At 42.1% G+C, this 22,185-nt stretch overlaps 1 protein-coding gene across 8 annotated transcripts in view; it reads right to left on the reverse strand.

The window, feature by feature from the left end:
* Positions 1 to 991: 991 nt before the first annotated feature.
* The window catches only part of LOC133457016 (IQ motif and SEC7 domain-containing protein 1-like), a 107,047-nt gene continuing 85,853 nt past the window's right edge, over positions 992 to 22,185 (reverse strand). For 6 of the 8 annotated variants that reach the window (XM_061735821.1, XM_061735822.1, XM_061735823.1 and 3 more), the window contains 13 exons: positions 14,845 to 15,124; positions 13,301 to 14,580; positions 12,578 to 12,739; positions 12,101 to 12,223; positions 11,628 to 11,794; positions 10,878 to 11,017; positions 9,891 to 9,920; positions 8,939 to 9,064; positions 8,748 to 8,847; positions 8,343 to 8,504; positions 7,833 to 8,009; positions 6,010 to 6,059; positions 992 to 4,689 (listed from right to left, as the gene is read on the reverse strand). In XM_061735821.1, coding sequence (XP_061591805.1) covers positions 4,111 to 4,689; positions 6,010 to 6,059; positions 7,833 to 8,009; positions 8,343 to 8,504; positions 8,748 to 8,847; positions 8,939 to 9,064; positions 9,891 to 9,920; positions 10,878 to 11,017; positions 11,628 to 11,794; positions 12,101 to 12,223; positions 12,578 to 12,739; positions 13,301 to 14,580; positions 14,845 to 15,124 — 3,376 coding nt within the window. In that variant the 3' untranslated portion in view covers positions 992 to 4,110. Of the gene's footprint in view, positions 4,690 to 6,009; positions 6,060 to 7,832; positions 8,010 to 8,342; positions 8,505 to 8,747; positions 8,848 to 8,938; positions 9,065 to 9,890; positions 9,921 to 10,877; positions 11,018 to 11,627; positions 11,795 to 12,100; positions 12,224 to 12,577; positions 12,740 to 13,300; positions 14,581 to 14,844; positions 15,125 to 15,695; positions 16,137 to 22,185 lie in introns of those variants that run through there. The other 2 variants (XM_061735824.1, XM_061735829.1) reach the window with 2 other exon arrangements.

Consider the following 22,185-nt stretch of genomic DNA (forward strand, 5'->3'; position numbering starts at 1 on the left):
GCAGTGTTAGGAAGTTTGGAAACAGGACCTACAGACACTCCATGTGTCCTAAAACATCAGATTTCCACGACAGTTTGGTGAGACGATAAAGAGGACAAAGGGAAAGGAAGTCATGTATTCATTGAGGAAAACAATCAGCTGTCAGACGTTTACTAAGTAAAGCAGTTCCTGTCAAAGTGAAAGTCGGGGTTTTCAATGTCATGTGAGTCAGATCTTTATGGAAAGAATGAGGACTATTGAAAGCCAAGTTAGAACCAGAAATCTGGTGAATTGTGTTTTTGTTGAACTATTAAAGCAAAACCTTTTTGGTTTTGTTACAACCAAAAACGTAATAATGGCCAATAACGTAATAACTGCCAATAACGTAATAATTTTGGCCATTTCAAATGTAATAAGGCCAATAGTGTAATAATGTGCCAATAATGTAATAAAACTTTTGAGCCAATAACGTAATAACTTTTTGCCGATAATGTAATAAGGCATTACATTATTGGCTGGTTATTACGTTATTGGCCTGATATTAAAAAATTATTACAAAATTATTACATTATCGGCAAAAAGTTATTACATTATTGACTCAAAAGTTTTATTACATTATTGGCACATTATTACACTATTGGCTTTATTACATTTGAAATGGCCAAAATTATTACATTATTGGCCGTTATTACGTTTTTGGTTGTAACAAGTTTAAATAAAGAACTGCGTTCATCATCAGAGCCTCACATCTCTGACAGTGGTGGAAATGTCAGTTAGTCCCATCTCTAGCCGCCTGCGCCAGGACTGTTTGTTGTTATTGATGAAACAGATTTTTAATTACACCAGCAAGTTCTTTGTCATTTGATGATCTAAGTGTACAAACACAAGTGGACTCTGAAGTTAAACGAGCAAGTCACATGGAACAGCTTTTCTCAATGAAACCATGAATGATCTATTACGTTCCTGTCTCTTATTTGTTTAGCTTGTGTTCAAAAGAAAAACCACCAAGACGTGTACCATAACTCATAATTGTTTATTTTACGTTCTCCACATGTCACAGTTGTAGTTTTACAATAACTGGGGTCTTACTGACTCACTACTCACTGTACAAACCAAATGCACATATAAATGAGGCCATTCTTGTCGTTTCTCTTTCGCAAAATGTGTCTCACGCCAGACTGAACAGCTCGCAGCAGTGTGCGTGTACATTTGTCTCTGTGGGGGATGCAAGTATGACAAGAAACCTGGATGTAAATGGCAGAAACCCTTTTCTAACAGTCTGTTTGTGATTTCCACAGCAAATGTCAGTTCACAACAGCTGGAGGCAAAGACAGTCGATATGTTCATTTAGCACCCCTCACATCCATCCATGAGGCGATGTATATACATCCCGTTCTCTACTGCAGATATGAGAATAGAGCACTGATCATATACACATTATGTACATCTCCTTTAACCCCAGTCTTGGTCCCTTTACAGCCTTCAACAAAGATAAACTCTCATCACGCAGTTCTTCAGCTTGCACATCAAAATCCCATATTTACACGATGAAAGCCCTCAGCAACCAAGTGCAATGTTATTCATGTTTGTAATTTACAAAATGGCTTTGTTGATGAGATGCATGCTGGGCTTTAATAACTACCAGGCAAACAACATGGAAACGAGAAGAACACATCCTTGTCAGGGGAAAAAAAAAATCTTAGTCAATCAAAACCAAAAGGAGAAAGTCCAAACGTATCGGCTGATTTCCTCCCAATCAGCTCACAGTGAATAGGACACATGATGCATCAGATCCATGCAGTGCATTGTCGGGGTGCTCTCTCACAGACGACGACTGTAGGCATTTGAAGCACGACAACACACACCGAAATAAAACAGGTTCATCGGTTTCACTTCCTCCCAAGATTTCAGAATTATAGCAAAGTTATGAAATCAATGGAAAGACACATTCAGCTGATCAATAATGTTCCTGTATGTGATATGTCTGTCATCTGATCAATCCTAGTTGATTCTTATGAGGAAAAATATACAGGCCAGACTTATGGCATTTGTTTTCTTCATGACTATTAAAATACATTTACAACCTGAATATTGGGACAAACAGTTTACTCTCACTAATTTACACACTAGAATAGACTCTTATTTGTAGACTGTAGAAACATAATCTTTATATATACCCAGTTCTTTTGTTCAGCTTGCATTTTGTACGTTATAACTGCATTACCTGAAGGAAAAAATGAACGTGTTCTGTCGTATGTGCTTATCCAGCAAAATATTTCTGTTCAGCCCAAGGAGAGGCATTTTCCTTTTTATTAAAATATATACAGACATTCTTCTTACCACTGTGAACTGTTTTAAGTATTTATATATTTTCAAATGACAAAAACGAAAAAAAAAAAAAAAAGGTTTTGTTTTACTCTCACCTGAATCTGAAATTTTCTGAACATGATTGCACTTAAACTTGCTATGGTAACACTGATTTGTTATACAATGTGCAGAGGATAGCCTCACATCAATAACATTACATGCAAAAAAAACAAAAACAAAACAAACGAACAAACAAAAAAGAAAACTTCAATCACTAGACATTCCACTGAACTCCAAACCCTCTCGTGAACGACCACGAGGACAGCCACACGGTGATTTTTAGCCACACATTAATTTTTACCAGGAAAGAATCTGACAGGGGTCCAAAAACAAAAGATAAATAAATAATGACGCAAAATGAAACACATACAAATAGGAGGGAATCCTTGCTTGTTCTTGATGTACATAATCAGTACAACAATATTGCACATATGATAGGGAACCGAAAAGAATACTTCACCATGTACAAACCGATTTTATTCACCCACCAAATCTCATCAGTGAAGAATAAAACAATCTAAACAAGGCAGGAAAAACAAGTTTGAAGTTTTTCTATTTATTATTTCAAGACTCAAGAGAGCAGCTGTTGCATATGTTGAAGAAAAAAGTTTTTCATTTGTAACAAGAAAAGACTCAAAGTGTTGAAAATGTCTTTTCCTTCTTAGTCTTTGTTGCTTTTTGTTATTTAGGTTTAATAATTGGAGCAGCCACTGTGTGATACGTGAGCCAACAGCTGAGTTCATCAGCCCAGAAGAGTTGACAGGAGAAGTGTATTTTGAGGCTTTGGCTGTGACTGAACAGCACTTTTATGTCCATATGCGACAGCTGCCGTCCAGAAGGTCTTTCTGATCCTCCGGAAAGCTCCGGAGCAGATTGTAGGCTGGACCCAATGAGAGTTCACTCCTTTCAGGTCTACATCCTGTTACCACAGTCAGTATAATACTGATTCTGTCATTTATGCTGATAATAATTGTAAGTATAATCTTACAAATTACTTTACACACAATATACTGTACACAAAGTCTTGACTAAATAGAGTATGTATTAATAATTGGCACATTTATTTATGAGAGCTAGGAGACAACACGTATAGCTGTCATCTACAGTAAATACAGCACTAGAACTACTATGATCGACTCAGTCGAGTTGTTTACCTGTCCTTTGATTTAAGTTAGTGTGAAATGATTATAATTCTTTTTTTTTTTCTTTTTTCTTTTACACTATATGAGCTCTACAGGAAAACAACAAATAGCATTCATATGATGGTAGGATCTGCAAACGAAAGAGTCAATTTCCTACAGGCTTGTTCACGCCATGTTTTTCGTCTCGGGGCATCTTTCCTCCCAACTGTGTAAAGGTAAGACAAGTTGATTATTGAGGGGATGAAGTAGCGGAGAGAGCGGCTCGGGGAGACATCGCATCTTCTCCTCGGCCGTCACAACCGGGTGTTGTGTGTGATAAACAAAGAGCATCTTCCTGTTCACCCCCCTCCCCAAAACCCACAAAACCCTTGAGGGGACCAAAGCCCCCAATCAGCCGTACTAGTAAAGGCCCCTAGTGGAAGATTTGAGTCCGATTTCCATCCTGCATATTAGTTGGACCTGGGAGTGAGAAAGGTGACTGCGTGTGACCGGTTTTCCATCACAGCAGCTAAAACACAGTGGACAGGCCATAGAGTTATGCTGTCAGTCCCTTTGGTGTAAGCGATTGTCCCTCTTTCAAATCAAGTTCCCTTCTTGCTTCTCTTCACCGCGTTTGGGAGCATCACACTACGGTACTGATGCCACTGTGTTTGGGTTTGGGCCCGCCGGGTGCCGGACCCGCCTGCTGACTGTGGTGGTGAGGGCCGTGCTGGGAGTGCGAGGTGTGGTGGGAATGTTGGCCGTAGTGGCTGTGCTGCTGCTGCTGCTGCTGCTGCTGCTGCTGCTGCTGCTGCTGCTGCGAGTGGTGGGGTTGGTGTGCGTGCGCGGTGTACGCCGGGTGCTGGTGGTACTGCGTGTGCGGAGGCGGGTGGTAGTGGTGGTGGTGATGGTACGGCGGGGGGTTCTGCGGGACTTGGCAGTACTGGGAATGGTGGCCGTGCGACTGGGCCTGTGCTGTTGGGGTCACCTGTGCCGTGTGATGCAGGTTGGTCGGGTGGGGCTTGTGCGATATGAGAGTCGGGTGGTTGGGCGGGACCAGAGGGGTGTGGCTCTGAGATGACGACTTCCCACGCTTGCTACCGAACAGCGAGCCGAGGATGGAGGTGGACGCCGAGTTGGGGATGGAGGGGTGGCCGCGAGGCGCTCCCTCGCGCGGCGTGGTGGCTCTCCGCCGCGTGTGCGGGCTGCTAATGATGGACCCCTGGAGGAGGGAAGAGAGGTAACAGCACGTCCATCAGACACCGTTCTGCTGCACAAAAGCCACCATGAAGATGCACCAGCAGCACGAATTCACGGTTTTTCTTGTTTCAGATAAAGAAGTAGCAAAATGTTACAGGGCATGCAAATGAGAAACTGAAAATGTTTTCATGATAGGCAGCAGCAGAAATATTTCAGCTTAGGCAAACACTTCATGACAAAGGGAGCCTACACTCAAAGGAGCTCTGCTGTTACGGCCTTGAAATAGTAAATCTGTAACAAGAATTACATCATTACTATGACGAGCATAAATAAGGGTATGAACAGGGATCAAAATAATATTTGTGTTTTTACCATCATTGTACCAGATATTCAGAGTCACACATGCAACTTGGTTTTGTCAATGGAGGCATATCGTCCACATGCAGAGGGCGTGACAGGCAAATTCATCATTCACACATTAGCATACAACTAGAAGTCAGAAGGCAGGAGGAACTGAGCACTTGTCCGCAGATGTCACAACAAGACCAGACACTTTCCCTCCTACACTACTCGACTGAACCCAATCCTTGTAAAAGAAAAGAAAAGAAAAAAAAAGGCTTCCTGTATTTTGCATGCTTCATCTAAGACTGGAGGAAGATGATTGGATGTCTTTGAAAGCAGAATGACATTTCCAGGGTCCCAGGCTGCAACTCAACACATGAGCTCGTGGACACATGAAATGAGCGTAAAAATGAACGACTGAAATCCACATCTTTCAGGAGAATGTAAACCCATTGTTGATTATGAAGGCTATATTCCTCCCCTAACCTCACAGTATCTAAGAGAAATTGTGGATAAGAAAAACAAAAAGAAAAAAAAAAAAAAAAAAAAAAAAAGACAGACCCAGACAGGGAATAAGGCTGCAGGAAATGAAGAGCTCCTAGTGTCTTTCAGAGCTACCACCCTGCCGAAGAGAAGAACCAAATGAAATCCTCGTGATTAAATGAAAGACAGAGACAGGCGACAAGGGGAGGGATCAGAGGAGGCATTAGTGGCAGTCATGCTTGTTTGAAGGTAAAGTGTATATTGGTCATATAACATGACCAAAACAGGAGATCCCTAGCTTCCAACAAAGGGGCAGGATCAGAGGCAGGCATCCCATGCATGCACACTAACTGAGGCAAGCAGGTAATAAGGCATCCCAGGTAGAAAAATAAATGATCCAAACAAATGGACTGAGTCTATGAAGCAAAGAAGGTGTAAGACCAAAAATAAATGGTGTGTTTCACAGTGCACATCATCACATAGAGATTAGCTTGGATACCAGCTGCTTCCAACTTACTTCCATATTGCTGTCTAGTGATCCTGCACTGCTGCGACGCCCCCGCTTGCCTGCCCGAGACATGCAATACCATGATTAGAGATCGATTAGAAATTAGAGATCGACAGCACTTCTGGATCGACTACAGACGTTTGGGCCGCCCACCAGTCCCATAGGGGGCAGTGCAGTGGATTGTGACTGTAAGGTCCAATTATGGGCGGGAAGGAGAGAGGCCACTCAGGTCTGAGAAGGTTCTGGTTAAAAGGTGGGACTGTGATTTTTCTTTATTGTGAGGTCACATTTTTCACTCAGGTTAAAAGGTTAAGATTAACTTAAATTTCAGATTTTAAAATTGAAAACGCACGTCTAACAGGAGGCTAAGTCTGTCATTGCTTGGGAATTTTGAATGCATTAACATAAATCTCAGTAAATATTGACTCCATGAGCAACAACTCCAATAGACAAACGTTCACAATAAAGTTTGACCAGAAGGCTGCTGCCTATTTCTAAAATCCTGTCACAAGGCCGATGCTGAAGCAAAATATTGACAGATTAATTATTTTTTTTTGTCTTGATTCACTCATTTTTTAATGTTGGCACAAGATTTTCATACAGGGTTGGCATGAAGCCGGTCTCAGTGTCAGTAACACAGGAAGAACACATCAAAAGCAATTCAGTGGCTGCTGCACGTGGAATGTGTTGGCAGATACACGTTTGAGGGTGGACGGAGCACTTCTGCCGTTGTCAGGCACACTCAGCCAGTGATATATGACCAATAATTACACATGAACAGGAAAATACCTGATGTGTATGGACAGTAAAATACACATGAAATGGAATATGGTAGGAAAAGGAAAAAAAAAAAAAAAAAGAAAGAAAACAAAACAAAAAAACCCAACAATAACACAAAATAAATGACCCCACTAACATGCCACATCCTGCATTAAAATAAAAACAAAACAACCCACAAGAGACAGGAGGGCAGAGGGACGACTATGGACTTCTTTGCTATCTGTCCTATTGTTTCCCCCTCAGTTATTGATCATAAGAACAAAGAATATCACGCTACCAGCTGTGAACCGGAGCCTAACTGGATTTCATTGTGTTATCAGGTTAATCACCTGATAACTCCGCATAGCTGTTATCTGAAATGAATGAAATGTACTCCTGCTGCAGCGTCAGAGGCTGCGTTACACTGATATACTGTACATGGATATGGGATGACTGTTAATGCCGAGGCTGAGGCTTAATCTGCCACTTGTTGCTGTTTAAGAATGGCACATACAGTATAAGCTTATATGCAAGAGGAGATGGCATATGATTTCTGAGTAAAACAGAACACATCTTTATGAAATGTCTGGATAAAAACAAACTAAGGAATACAAAAGTGCTACATAAAAAAAGAAAAAGTGACAACTAAAACATCACTGGAGATGTTCAAAAAGAAAAGTCATCCAAATGAAGCAGGATGAGAACTGCCTGTCAAGTGCATTAATCTCTGAGAGGACAAATCTAGGGAAAGTTGTAACCATAAACCTTCTCTTAAACAGGTCTGGGATCAGTCTTTGAACTGTGAAACGCAGTAAACACGTCATTAAGTCTCTCTAAAACAAAGTACGGCAAGAACAAAAGTTAATGTTTGAAGGAAACACCTTCCAGACCAAACCATCCAATCATGAGGGAGGTAATGGATTTAAAGGGGGAGAACTGTAAAATCAATGTATGGTGCTGTGGAACAACATTTTGCTATTTTTATCCCCTTGGTATCATCACACAGAGGCGGATGACTGAAGGAGAGTGCTTTTTCTTCACGGCTGGTAAAAACTAGAGCTTTTTGGTCATACCTGCTTCAGAGAGGTCTCGCAGCGAGCTGCTGAGGGCGCTCCTCTTCAGGCCCTCGCCCATGGCATAGCTGTCGTCCAGACTGGCGCGGTTCATGCTACCATTGCCAGCTTCCTTCTTCAGGCCGGAACTCTGCGACATGCTGGGTCTCACCACCCCCTTCTGCTTCTCAAGCTCAGCTGTGGAAAGAGGCCGTGGAAAGACTGACGTAAGTGGCTGTGGTTTTACATCTCTGGTAGGAGAATGATATTTATTAGCTTTTCCATCATGCACTGAAGTGCTTCTCGCTGTCTGAGACTTATGAGAAGTCCAGTACTGACATACATCCTGCTTTTGCATGTAATAAACATTTCTGAATGTCCAGAACAATCCATTGTCCCCTGTGAACTTTATGACCCTTTTAGACTGCAGAAGTCAAATGATGAGGACCACGATTCACTTCGGAATGAACACAGCCTAAGGAAGATGGGAGTATGAAGGAAATAAAACAAAAAAACAACACATCAGCTCACACTCTATTCTGTATTTCTCCATTTCCTGGACCTCTGCGATGGACTCTCTAAGGTCATCCGTAAACTTTTTGCGGTCCTGGGGGTTGGGTGCATTAAAGTTGATGAGCACTTTGATGTCTGCACCAGGTATCGCTGATGTCAGTCTTATTCCATTTGGGTAATCTGAGGTAATGGCAAACAGAGAGGGAGAGAAACTATCAATCAATCATAGATCAAAACGGAGGTAAAACAAACCAAATAACTCGTTCCCGAAGTGTCCAGAGTATAAACAGTATAAACAACCCAATATTGAGCCTCCATTTTTACTGGATGTGTTGTGATTCATCAAACCTTGTGATATAAATGCTGTCAGCCAACATGCAACAGGGATAAATACTGAATTGAGACACTTAGAGCAACACTTACACTGATTTTCAAACAGTATGACCTGCATCCCGTACAGAGAGAAGGACTGTCTGAAGCTGTATGTTACAGAATTCTTCTTCTTCTGAAAAATCTTAGTTACCTGAAATTGCGTAGAGAAATCGTTATAAAAGGTTGGTCTTCAGAGGAGAGAAGGATGGAGGAAAGTAGAAGAGAGATGAGAAGGATTTTACCACTAGGAGGTCATTGAACAGGAAGATCTCCCGCTGATGCAGGCCCAGCTTCTGCAGCTTGTTGGGATCTGGTACTTCAAACAGACGGCAGTAACACACCAGTCGACGATGGGGCAGCGACAGCACCTACAAGGCAGCACAGACACCAACACCTCAGAGCTCATTACAGTCTACAGGGTAATACGAAACAGAAGCCATGCAGTTTGTTAAAGGAGCTGTATGTAAGAGCAATAATAAAACGAATCATAAAATGACCCCGATATGTCAACAGACGTTTAAAAATCATGTTCATTTCAAATACTTATGTCACTGACAACAGCACTCAAGCCAGGATATTCCAGTTTAAAAAGAGGAGTTGCAGCCCTCAACTGATGTTGATGTTGTCATTTTTTGTTTTGGCCTGAAGCTCCACCCTCCACCTATCTCCCAATCACCAAGTCAGTATTGTTTCTGAAGCTCCACCCTCCACCTATCTCCCAATCACCAAGTCAGTATTGTTTCTGAAGCTCCATCCTCCACCTATCTCCCAATCACCAAGTCAGTATTGTTTCTGAAGCTCCACCCTCCACCTATCTCCCAATCACCAAGTCAGTATTGTTTCGGCATCCGGGTTGCCAGCTCGGCTCTAATTATCGCAGCAGCCGCTACGAACGTGTTGGATGAAAACATTTCTTGCTTTCCAAAAACTAAAAGGCCTCGTTATGAATCCGAGTTACGTCGTGACAAGGTCCGAAATAAAACAAGGATTTGTTTTTTTTATTGCCATGGCAGCCTACGTTCCTGCTGCATTCTGCAGCCTACCTGGCAACCTCTGGTCGGGGGGAGGAGGGGGAGGGTACACGCCGCTCAACAATATTTTGTACCAGTTTTGGACATTTCTTACAGACGGCTCCTTTAAAGATACAGGAAGTCGGGCATGACCAGTGACCAGTGACATATCTGGACTACTTACACATCCCAGGCCATGGTGGAGGGATCCAATCTAAAAAGAGGAGACAAAGGAGATGTTTCAGCCAGCTGTTACATTTAGATTATTTACAAGTACCTCTCTCTCTCACTTGCCCTTGAATTCTGTGCATCTATAAATAGACATATTCCTTTCATTGGTTCTGTTTATAGAACAGCAATCTTTTTTTCTTGCTGTCAAATCTGTTTCATTGCATGACTCCTGGATCCAATTATTACGGAGAGACATTTAAATGTTTAACCAAAGGTCTTCTTTAATTATGTAGCTGAGGTGTGTAAGAAGGAATATTTATATATGATTTCAATTATTACTGGTAGAGTAAAAGATATTCTGTTCCACTAAAACAGTCTGAGCAAAAACAGCAACTGAAAAAGGCTGCAGTTAAGAGTTAATCACACTTTTAACCTTCACACTTGGCAGAAATGATACCGCTTGCAGAATAATGCAGGGATGTTGCTGCTTTCACTCCTGTGAGCTAGAAGCACAATTATAACCACATTTGTAAAGCATTTGGGTCCTTTGTGTAGAAATAAACCAATACTTCCTGAACCAACACGACAGTCACTCATGGGAGCCAGTTATACAGAAGTGACTCTGTGTAACTGCACTGCAATCACCTCTTCCTCTTCAACCATGAGTGTGCTTATATGGCAGCATGGGCTCTTTTTTCCCCCCAATCAGACTGCAGCACTGGGCAACATTTCTCAAGGGCTTCGGGTGTGTAAAAATCACCAGCATGAAGGACTAACCCCAGGCTTGTCCTTCGTCACGCAACAATACAGATGACTTTAAGAAATCTTCAGCTTCCGTCTGTTACTTAAACTCAATCATTTTGACTAAATGTAAGGTGTGTTTTGTTTTTTTTTAGCCATGACTATTCACAAAAAAAAGACTAACAATGTCCGAATGACATGCAAAAAAGTGAGAAATCGTCTTTGCAACATTAGTGTAGGGATAATCAATAATACTCACTGGTTTCTTTCCCACAATGAGCTTCTCAACCTTCTGCACCTGTGAGACATGGTCTTCATTGGTCTTGAGCTCTCGCTTACGGATCCTCTCATAGATCCCGACCAGCGTCTCCCGGGGAATGTCCTCTCCATCGTCCACACCTGAAAACCAGGACATGAGTCACTATACAATTTAGTCTGAATGGGTTTATTTCATCTTATAATTAAAGCTTCAGGTCTTGCTCTGGTCGTCATAATCCCCTTCCCCCCTCCACAACACGTATTTGCATACATACTTTACAGTCTATGCATACATACACTCATTTTCCTCTACAGTTAAAGACCAAGTTATTAGCAACATTCAACAAGCCACCCGTCCACAACTTTAAAAAGGTCCAGATCTAATGCAACACTTAACAGAAAAAGGAAGTTAGCCCCTTAGTATTATAGCTGAAATCTACAATAAACACCAGTTTTATCAATATGCTTCGTGAGAATTGACACCTTTTAATGGGTTTTAAGTCAGAATGGCTTTTTTCTAATAAGTGAAACCATATTTAAAGCAGGATGCTTTGCAGTGTGTGCAGCCAGCGATGGAATAATCACCTCTCCTGCAGGATTTTATACCATCAACTTAAGGTTTTCACCATCTAAAGGGCCCTTCAGATAAAATCTGAAGATATGTGAAATGTACGGTATCAGGTTTGACTCTATAGAAATATATAGTATCCGATTCTGAAGTTGTGCTTTGTTTCAGCTGTTGTCCCGTTACCTCTTAAATTCTTGATGAAGTCCTCTAGTTTCATCTTCCTCTCAGGTTTGACATTGGGGCTGTACATGTCAGTGTTGAGGAGGATGATGGCAAACGCTAGGATGAAGATGGTGTCGGGATTTCTGAACTGCCGCACCACGGTGGGGTTACAGATGCAGTAGCGCTGGCTGCAGACATTACAGCAAAGTCAGTGTTAAAAGAACAAAACCCAAAACATCCACAACACAATCGAATCGTACTCATAGTGACGAAATGTTTTCAACACTGTCAGGAGAAAGCAGAAGTAAAGTTGCAACAGGTTTTCCTTTGTACCAACAATTATCTAGGGCACAGCTGTGAGGAAGAATGATGAGGGTGTTTTTTTTTGTTTTTGATAAATAGATAATTAGTTTAAAAATCATAGCATTCTGCATAAGCTCTAGGTATGAAATCATTTTGTTATTCTGACTATTATTAGACGAGTGCGGCCTCACCTAAAGGCTTCAATGAGCCGCTCCACCTTCTGGGCTTCACCCTGGACACGGATGTGGTTCTGAAACTTCCTGAGGGCCTCGTCCAACTCCATGCCCTGAAAGTCCATTTCATCTACCACACAGCTGGCACATAAAAAGAAGAAAAATTAGAGTTATAAACATAACACATCTTCAGTTCCCTGCTCACCATTAATTAACTGACATCAATAACAGAACAGTTTGGCCCAGAGTCTATCAGACGGGACATTTTGATGAGTAAAGAAAGAGAATTATGGTCATGTGTGGCCTGATGTTCATTTTTAGCAGCAAGATCTTTGAGCAAAGACTCTTTTCTTCAGAAAATGTGCACATCCACTTGAAAGGATCCTTGACATTAAACATAGATTTCAACTGAAATAATTTTTCAGTTAATTCTACTTTCATCTAATTAAATCTACCTATACTCAGGAGAGATGGGGGGGAAACGATTATACTTACTCCAAGACATCTCTGTTAAACTGTTTCTGTCGATTGCCAAGAAATTCTCCAATCATCTGCCTGCTGAGCCCCTTCCTTTGAAGTAGGAAGTGAGCCACACCGACGGGTGTGTCGGGAATGAATCCCCTCTCAGTGAGGTACTGGATGCCCTTCTCAGGCTTCCTGCAAAAAGTCCGACACACACCAGCAGGTTAGATTTGCAATTCCCGATGCAGAGAGACTTCAAAATTGTCTCGGAAAAATCATGTTCATGACTGTTGAAGCAAGCAGGCTGATAATTTAGTGGTACAAGGAATACATCATTAACTGAGTAAAATGATCCATTGCTCCAATTACCCACGACGAATCCTCATTATGAGCCGGCTTGTTGCTAGACATTACGAAAGCCCTAAAACAAATACTCTCTCATTAAACCTCTAATCCGTAATATGCCGTTGTCATTTAATTGAGACAATATGAATCCCTGTGTGTTTTTGTAAATTAGTCTTTAGGGAAAGTTTCTCTAAAAACAGTGGAAAAAAAAAAAAAAAAAAGAAAAGTTCATATCACTAAGATGGATCTAACTTGGCCATACTGAAATAATAATAAAATAAGCATTACATAATGAACTAAATGTAGCTAGTTTCAACATTTTCCTGAAGGCATCTCCATTATCTAGTCCACTTCCTTGGCAATCACAACAAGCCGTGATCAAACTGCTGCCCATGAGCGCAGAGTACCTACTTGTTGAAGAGATTGAGGCCGATGCGGTAGTGTCTCTTGCGAATAACATCATTACTGAAGATGGGCGAATCCCAGCTGTTACGAGTCTCTTTGTGGTACGTCTGCTTACTCAGAGTCTGCTCTCGTAGGCTGTCTCTCGATGAGGACTCAGAGCTGCAGTTTATGGTGTCATTGGAGTTTGATGTGCTATTGATACTGTCGTTGTCCCCGTCGGAGAAGTCAGACTCAGACTTACTCTGTCTGTTTGCCGAGCCGTTGATCGCCAGGTGGCTCTCTAGCTGTCGGTGGCGGTGGCGTAGCGGCGCGTCATCGTCCCGAGACGAAGCTCTCGGCGGGGGTCCGTGGGAAATGTGTTTAGGGCTCGCCTGGGACGACGTGACGATGTGGCCGTGAGGTTCGTACACGGGTGGTCGTTTGACGGAGCTACGTTCGGAGCGGTCGCTGAGCTCCGCCGAGCTGTCGCTAGGAGGTTCTATGGTCAACAGAGGAAGATGGTCCATTCTAAGACGCTGCTCTTGGCACTCCAGGGAAGGAGTGCTGCGGCAGCTTGTGTCTGTGTCACGACCCTCATCTTTGGGGTCGATAGGCCAGTACTCTTGAGAAGAGTTGACTGACCTCAACCGTAAGTCTGATTCTGTACTGGACTGCTGCTCTGCTGATCTCGACAGAGCAATAGACGGGGGTATGTCCTCCTCGTCGATGAACAGAGTAACGTCGCTATAGGATGCCAAGGTTTCGTCCCGCATCCGCCCGGTTGCCCTGCGGTGGGGCTTCACCTGATAAGATACTTCCCCCTCCACCTCGGAGCAACCCATGGGCTCGGGATCCGGACCCTCGTCCCCCTGAAGGCTGCGACAGTTCAGCGCGTCGTCTATGGACTCGGCCAGAGACTTGACCTGCCGAGAGAAGGCGTCCTCCAGCTCTGTGATGGCGTCCGTCAGGTCGCTCTGCGGCGCTGGGAGAGATGCCATGTTTGCTTGCTGGTGAACGTCCAGGTCTCCACATTCAGACTGCACCATGGACAGCGGGGTGCCATCCTCCGTCATGGACACCTGTCTGCCTTCAAAATAGGAGCTGTGCACTTTCTCAGGGCCCTCGAATGAGAGCTGCATCCTCATGTTGGAGAGGACGATGCGTCTGGACATGCGGTTTTCTGACATGGAACTCCTGAGGCGTTCAAAGTTCTTGTTCATCTGGTACTGACGAAAGGCCGTTTGAATGGTGCGAGCTGCATGCCGAGTTATGAATCTTCCACCATATTTACGCTCCAGCATCTCCACCTAGCAAACACACGGAGAAAAGTAACTAGGAAATTGTGCCACCGTTTGAGTATTTAATTTGTTTTCTTAGCTGTAGATGAGCTGTAAATTCAAACTCATGAATGACAGAGATAAGTCACCAGATCTCTTGCATTTGTTTCTACATTAGATTAAACTCGATGCAAATTACTTATATGACTTTAAAAAGGGTGTGTTAAATATCCTATCATGAAAATATTGCTTAAACAAATTAATCCAACTAAACAAACTTGGTTTATGGGATACCTGTTTATCTTGGAGGTCGGCTGAGAGCTCATAGCTCTCCGAGAGCGAGCGGGACCGCTTGATGGCCTCTTCCTCAGCCTGCTTACGGAGGATGGACTGCGAGTGCTGCAGCTTGGGCCGGCGGGGCCTCTGTGGCCCGGGTTGGATCCCGTGGCTGTAAAGATGGCTGTCAAAACGGTCCGGGCTGATGGCTGAGCCGTGAGTCACCGGCCCCTGGCCATAGCTGGCTCCACCGTCCAAGGGAGGGCCACTCTCACTGGGCCGTCCATCCCCTTCCACACTGCAACACATGGAAAGGGAATAGTGTGAGACTTTATAAGGACATGTCATGAAATAGCAAAGTATAAAAGTGATTAAAGTTTTATGAAGTGAAGTTAGATTGTGGACAGCGGGAAGTAGTTCAGCTCCAGGGGCTTAAAATGAGGCATTGAAGTCAGTACTGTACAGACCTCCCAGCATTCAAATCCCATCTCAAAACTCACCTCTACAGAGCAGCTTTTAATGTGTGATGAATGTCCTGTGTCATGTTGTGTCCTTATGTACTGTTCCTGTGTATTGTAATTTGTATTATGTGTTTTGTTTTAATGTAAAGCGTCTTTGAGTGCCCTGAAAAGCGCTATATAAATAAAATGTATTATTATTATTATTATTATTATTAGTACTCTTGTTTGTAGTATAACAACAAGCACACAGAAATGGATTTACAGAAGTCAAATTCAGACTGCGATAATGACAGCAGCTTCATTATGGCTCTAACTTCCTTATTAAACACTCTCAAAAGAACATTAAACTCATCCACTGTCCTTGTGTGATACAATTTTAACCAAAGGAAAAAAATAGAGGTTACTCACACACTCTTAGGTTCTGCAGCCTTACATGACGGCTGCTTATTGCGAAAAGACCGTCTATTTTCTAAAAAGTGCCAACTCTTCCTCCAAATCTTGTCCACCATTCTTTCAGTCAAGTAAAGTCCAGAGTACACAGGCTCCTCCAGGAAACCAAAGTTTATGCCAGCTTAGGGCCAATCAGAGTCAACTGGGAATTACATCATGTTTGCACGAGCGACGACATACTGTTCCAATTCATGATACAAAGTCCTGTTTATAGTTGAATGACAGAGTAAATACAACTGCAGTGATCCCTCAGAAAAATCCAAGATAGAGCCGAATGAGGCGCAGATCTGTTCATCATCGCTCTAACATTTCGTCTCTTCCATGATAAAGTGCGTGCTCACTCACAACCAAATGTGTTTGAACTGTGACTCGACACACCCAAACAGTGTACACAATCCACTTCCTTCATTAGACAGACCGAAATCAACCTTCAGCAATAACAGCCTGCCAGCCAATAGCGAGCAACGCTGAGTGAAAAGGGGAAACTAAAGGTCACTTAGCACAGCAGGCCAGTAAAACTTACTATTGATAAAACAGATCCCAGGCTGAAGTGGAGATTATCGTGTGGCTCGGTCTGCTTCGGCGCACACTTGTCATTAAGTCAACGCTCTCTCTCTTTCTATTTTTGAATTACTAACAAAAAAAAAAAATATTCAAAAAAGTTTTTTTTAATCCTTTCTTTCCCTTTTTCCTAAAATAGTGACAACAACTTTTTTTAAATATATATTCCTACACCACCACACATTTTCATTTTTACCAAATCTTTTTCAATTATTTGATATACCACTCTTGTCCTGTGGTTTCAACTTTAATCCGAATGTGCTTGACTCCTAGTTTTTGGCTTACTGATTTTAAAGCACCATCAGGTGACGTTAAATGTCATGGATTTGGTTTTCCTTTTAGTTTCAAAGAGAAATGAAAAAGGAGAAACGAAGAATGTTGAGGAAACATATCGGATTAGCAACAATTAACAATTAAATAAAAAAAGATGTTGGGGTGCTAATACCAATAATCAAAAACTATACATGCAAGGACTGATTAGCTGATAAACTGATTTTTCACTGACAAATCCAACTTTCTTCACATGTGCGAGGGGGGGGGGGGGGGGTAATAATCCATTTTTGTTTATTGATTATTATTTTCTCTGAGGAGCCTGTTAAAATAACACATAGACGAATAACAATTACAATGTTTGCTGAGCGTGGCCTCTGCTATGATACTAACAAAAATGAAGACAATAAAGCCGGCAGGGCACGAGGACAGCACTCTGTTATCTTTTACTAGCTGATTATTGTACGGTCTGCAGCTGATTATGGTTCTTGGAAAGAAGATCAGAACCCAATTAATTAAGTGAACCTTTAAGAAAGCAAGAATTTGCTTTACAAAGAAAATCTTCAGTCAGCTTCCAAGTTAGGATGCCCACATTAAAATAATATGATGTCTTGGTGGTAGCAGTTCACTTCCAATATATGCAAACAACCTTCTGATCTGCAAATGAGGAGAAGCCCCATTTAAGGTAAGCCAACACGACCATGACACACGAGACCATCAGTGTTTGTTGACTTCCTCAGCGTAGCAGGTATGTGCTGTGTTCAAGGTTGGACCAGTGGATATAAACAAGGCCAAGCCAGAAGGCTTTTATACTAGTGGAACAACACCAGATAGCAATAAAGTCCTACCTCATTGTATATAGGGACACTTGTTTTCCAATAATTTGACACAGAAACCAGCAAAACTGTCATCCCTGGAGTTGAAAGTCATTGCTGGTGTGCAGAGTCATCTGCGGTTTTGTAATGTCTTCAGAAGATGTTTAATAATTCACTTGGATAAATCCACGATTAAAAGGAAGTAAGAGCACAAAGCAGTATGACAAAAGTGAAACTTCTACATGACTTTGCAGGAAAGGATTAAGAAATAATAATAATCCCATCACAGACCCACATTTAGTCGTTAGTTCATCAGGTTGGTGGTGATTAGTGACACCTTTGTTTTACGTATATGGATTATTCAATTTTAGCATGTTCAGACCTCCTAAAAATGAGCGTAGTCAGTTTGAGGTATCCCCCCTCACTGGGGTGGCTTGTACATATTCTCCATCTTAGTCCAAAACCATCTTGTTCCAATAGCCCATTTCCTCTCATTATGTACAGGTTCCCTACCCCCCCGACCCTGTTAATCCAGATGACAGGGTATGGCCTTATTTGTTTGTCTTCTAGCTCATGATTTCCCAGGGCAGCAGAAATCCAATGAGGAAGTGGAGAAGGAGGAGGAAGCATCATGGATTGAGTCCTGGCTGACATCAGGGCAGGAGTGGCTAGAAAGGGCTTGTGTGAAAGAGAGCAATGAAACACCAATCACACCCACAAAAACAGGCCCTGAACATCAGACCAATAGAGGCTGAAAGCTGTTACACCAGACCAGACCCGGTAACTGAGGATTCAGGGCTCCAAAAGACCCGGGAACAACATTAAAGTTTTCTTTCCACAAGACTGCAGTACTAGGACAAGCTAAAATACTTTATATTAGGAATGGGCGATATTTTACCGTTCACGATATACCGTCAAAAAAAGTCCCCACGGTAAGAAATTGGCATCTCACGGTAAAAACGATAAAGGAAGGAAGGAAGAAAGAAATGAGCCAGAAAGAAAGAAAGAAAGAAAGAAGGAAAGAAAGAAAGAAAGAAAGAAAGAAATGAGCGAGAAAGAAAGAAAGAAATGAGCCAGAAAGAAAGAAAGAAAGAAATGAGCCAGAAAGAAAGAAAGAAATGAGCCAGAAAGAAAGAAAGAAAGAAAGAAAGAAATGAGCCAGAAAGAAAGAAATGAGCCAGAAAGAAAGAAAGAAAGAAAGAAAGAAATGAGCCAGAAAGAAAGAAAGAAATGAGCCAGAAAGAAAGAAAGAAATGAGCGAGGAAGGAAGAAAGAAAGAAAGAAATGAGCCAGAAAGAAAGAAAGAAAGAAATGAGCCAGAAAGAAAGAAAGAAATGAGCCAGAAAGAAAGAAAGAAAGAAATGAGCCAGAAAGAAAGAAAGAAAGAAAGAAATGATGATGAGATAGGTTTATAGTTACAAAGGTGGAGTCAAATTAGTATTTTTATATAGTCATTTTTATCGTTATTGGGATAAATGCCAGAAATTATTGTGATAAATTTTTTAGTCCATACCGCCCATCCCTACTTTATATAACCCTTAAGCTCCTGAACCTCAACTTTCATTTTTCATATGGATAGATGAACAGGAAGTGTTCTCTCTCTCTCTCCCCCTCCCTCTCCCTTTCCTCCCTCTCAAATTTATGTAAACAGACAAAGATTTGAGTTTGGATTTACCGTCTCATTCCATCAAATCCAGAAAGGCACAAGTTCAACAGTCCAACTGCATTTCTCACCCCGGTTTTCGCCAGTTATATTTGACCATTTTCTTTCTGCCAACCAGCTATCCAGACAGTGACTGGGCGTTCATGGAAAGAAGAAAGCTTTCTTCTCTGAGGTCACTAAATATTCTACAGAGTGAAGTCTGTTGCCTCGTGATGGAAGGAAAAGGGAGGACCAGAAATTTAAGAGTTGATATTTTAAGCTGCAATAGATGTCAGAGGGAAAAAGAGCCAGAGCCTTAAAGCAGCAGACGACATTTGAAAGGGAGGTAGAAAAGAAGGGAGTCTAAATGGTTCAGACATAAATGTATGACATCATTTACAGTGTATGAATATGCCGCATCTACAGGATATAAGGATTTTGGAACAACTGTTGTGAGGTAAAAGGGGAACAGTGACGTCACCTCTGGGCCACCTCCTGATTATAACTCTGCAGCCTTTGAAATGTGATCTGGCACGGTTAGCGAGGACGGTCCCTCCCTCTGGGCTCTGCATCCACTGGGAGCCCCCATTACCTCTGATGTTGCCATAGGATAAGCATGACTGGCTGTGAGTCAGATTTGGGAGATGGGGGGGTAAGATTCTGTCCTCCTTCCCTCCCAAACACATCCTGAGCAAACAGGCCTCGGCCCCTGCCCAGGCCTCAACCCATTCCATCCGCCGGACCTGAGGGAGAAACATTCCTCCATCCCGGAAAAGAGGAAGAGCAGTCACATCTACAGGAGTTCTGGGAATAGATGGAGGCTAATGAAGTGCAGACTGGGAGAGCTGCAGTGAGGAGTCCATGTAAATCCCAAACAAACTGCAAACCGTGAATTCTAAGAAATTTACAGAAAAGATGCGGCTCGCTCCCTTTTCAAAGCACACGCTGAAGAATAATTGAATGAATGCAGACAGATTTATTTGACTCCAGTTTCATCGTTAGCTCTTGGGATGGTTTTCTTGATTTGTGAGAGTGTACTCAGAAAGGACTGAGTGTCTCCCTGTGTATGCTTGAAAGAAATATAGCCAAGGAACACATTACACCCATTTACACTGGCAAAACTGCTCTGCTGTGCAAACATGCTGAAGTTTCTCTACCGCTTACAGAGAAAATTCACATTTCCTACACTTTGGGAGGGACTTTAAGGTACAATATATAAAATATCAGCAATAACACTAATGCAAAGCAAATAAAAGCTCATTACATCCTCCCCTGATCCTACTGTTCATAGAAGAAAGGTTTTGTGTGTGCATATAAACATGAGTAGTAACTTGATCCTTCCAGTATAAATCAAACGACACCTCCATATCCCACTGCTCACCTCCATGCAGTGGCATTTGCTCCAAGAACCACAAAAGCAGATGTTATATGCGTTATCAAAGTGAATGAATGTTCCTCATAAATACAGATGCAGACTCGTCCTCACAGCATATAGACGTGAAGGGAATCCATTTTCAGGCAAATACTCAATAGACCACACAGCAACACATAAATGTAAGTCTAACCTGCTGGAAAATAATTTGATTGCTTCACTACCAGATAACCAGAATAATAAATGATTCTGCAATTGCTATAAAAAATTTCAAAAAAGGCAGTGAGCAGTGAGACACAGCTGTAAAGTGGAAAGTTGTTCTGGCCAGCAGACTGACAACACCACTCCTGAGACTGTGGAGCAGACAGTCCACAACTGACGGGAGTCCCATTACAGCCCACCGTGAGTAACTACTCTCAGTTGTCTGTTTCAGCTTGTGAGCTTTAACTTTCTTTATAAATCATAAACTGTTATTTGGCAGACAATCCCGCCAGAAACCAATAGCTGAACACGTATAAATGACTTCCTCAAGACTGTCAATGAACAGAGATTGTTTTTTTTTTGTTTTTTTTTTAAGAAAAAAGGCCTCACCGCTTTGACGTCACACCTTGGTTTGTGGACTTCTGTTTGGAAGCCTGGAGTTTAGCTTTGGCCGTTTCCATTCATATTTTTAAACTGGGCGTTACGTGCGAGACAGGGATTTGGCTTCAGGATTCAGAGCAGCCTTCCTGATGGAACTTTTACATTTTTGCATTCATTTCCAATGAATGGCTGTTCATAAGTAAAAATTAAACTTAGGTTTATATGACAATAATGCCACAAAATAAACAGAAAAAGAATATTTGCTATTATGTCTAGAACAGCTATCTGTCAACTACAGTCCAAAATTTGCACTCTCTCTTTGATGATTCCCCAAAAAAAAACAAAAAAAAACATTATTTTTGCTGACCTCAATCATTTGAACCTCCCTCCAGCCTGCACAGATGCATGCCTGTTCTTACACAAGAAAGAAGAATACTGCCAGGATTGTATCCAATGTGATGCCAGAGGAAAAAACAGGGTTAATACTACTGTTACAAGACTGACAAAGAGCTTTATTCACACCACATATCCTGAATGAACAGGAGAGAGGATAGGCCCAAACACGCTGTCCTCACACCGCCCCCTCCCAAACAAACATCCATGTCATACAAGGCTGACTGCGTTATTATTAATATTTAATTCATTTAGGATATCTTTTGTTAAGCAATTACAAATCAATACTTTTCCAATGTGAAACGCCAGGCCTCATCCTGACTGATTGAGGCATCGCTCCTCTTTCCTCCTGCCAAAATTCAACAACAGAGCTAATGTCTTTATGTGGAATAAATAAATAATCTATCCTCCACACTCTGCTCAGCACCTGCACTTAAACATCCAGCTACGAAGCTGTAAACAGTCACGGCCGGTGAGTTAGCCGGGGGGGGCACGGCACGCTGCAGGAATGCAATCCAGCTCACAGATGGATTCTGTACAGTGATACTTAACACACACTGATAGCGCGCACACACTCACGGACGCACACGCGCACCCACACACTCAGAGGGGGACGTGATCCGTTTTCCATTGTAAGGGAGTCAAACGTGGAAAAGCAAACCATTCTTTAAAATTCATGATCTTAAACATCTGCAACACACAATAGCAGCTTCTTTCTGTGCATAAAACGCAGCCTTACAAGGTCTCACAGCCAGATGTATATTCAGTCAATGGCAACAAAAACGCATGCTAAGACAAACATGCAGATTTTGC

The sequence above is a fragment of the Cololabis saira genome, chromosome 12, assembly GCF_033807715.1.
Source record: "Cololabis saira isolate AMF1-May2022 chromosome 12, fColSai1.1, whole genome shotgun sequence".
NCBI lineage: Eukaryota > Metazoa > Chordata > Actinopteri > Beloniformes > Belonidae > Cololabis > Cololabis saira.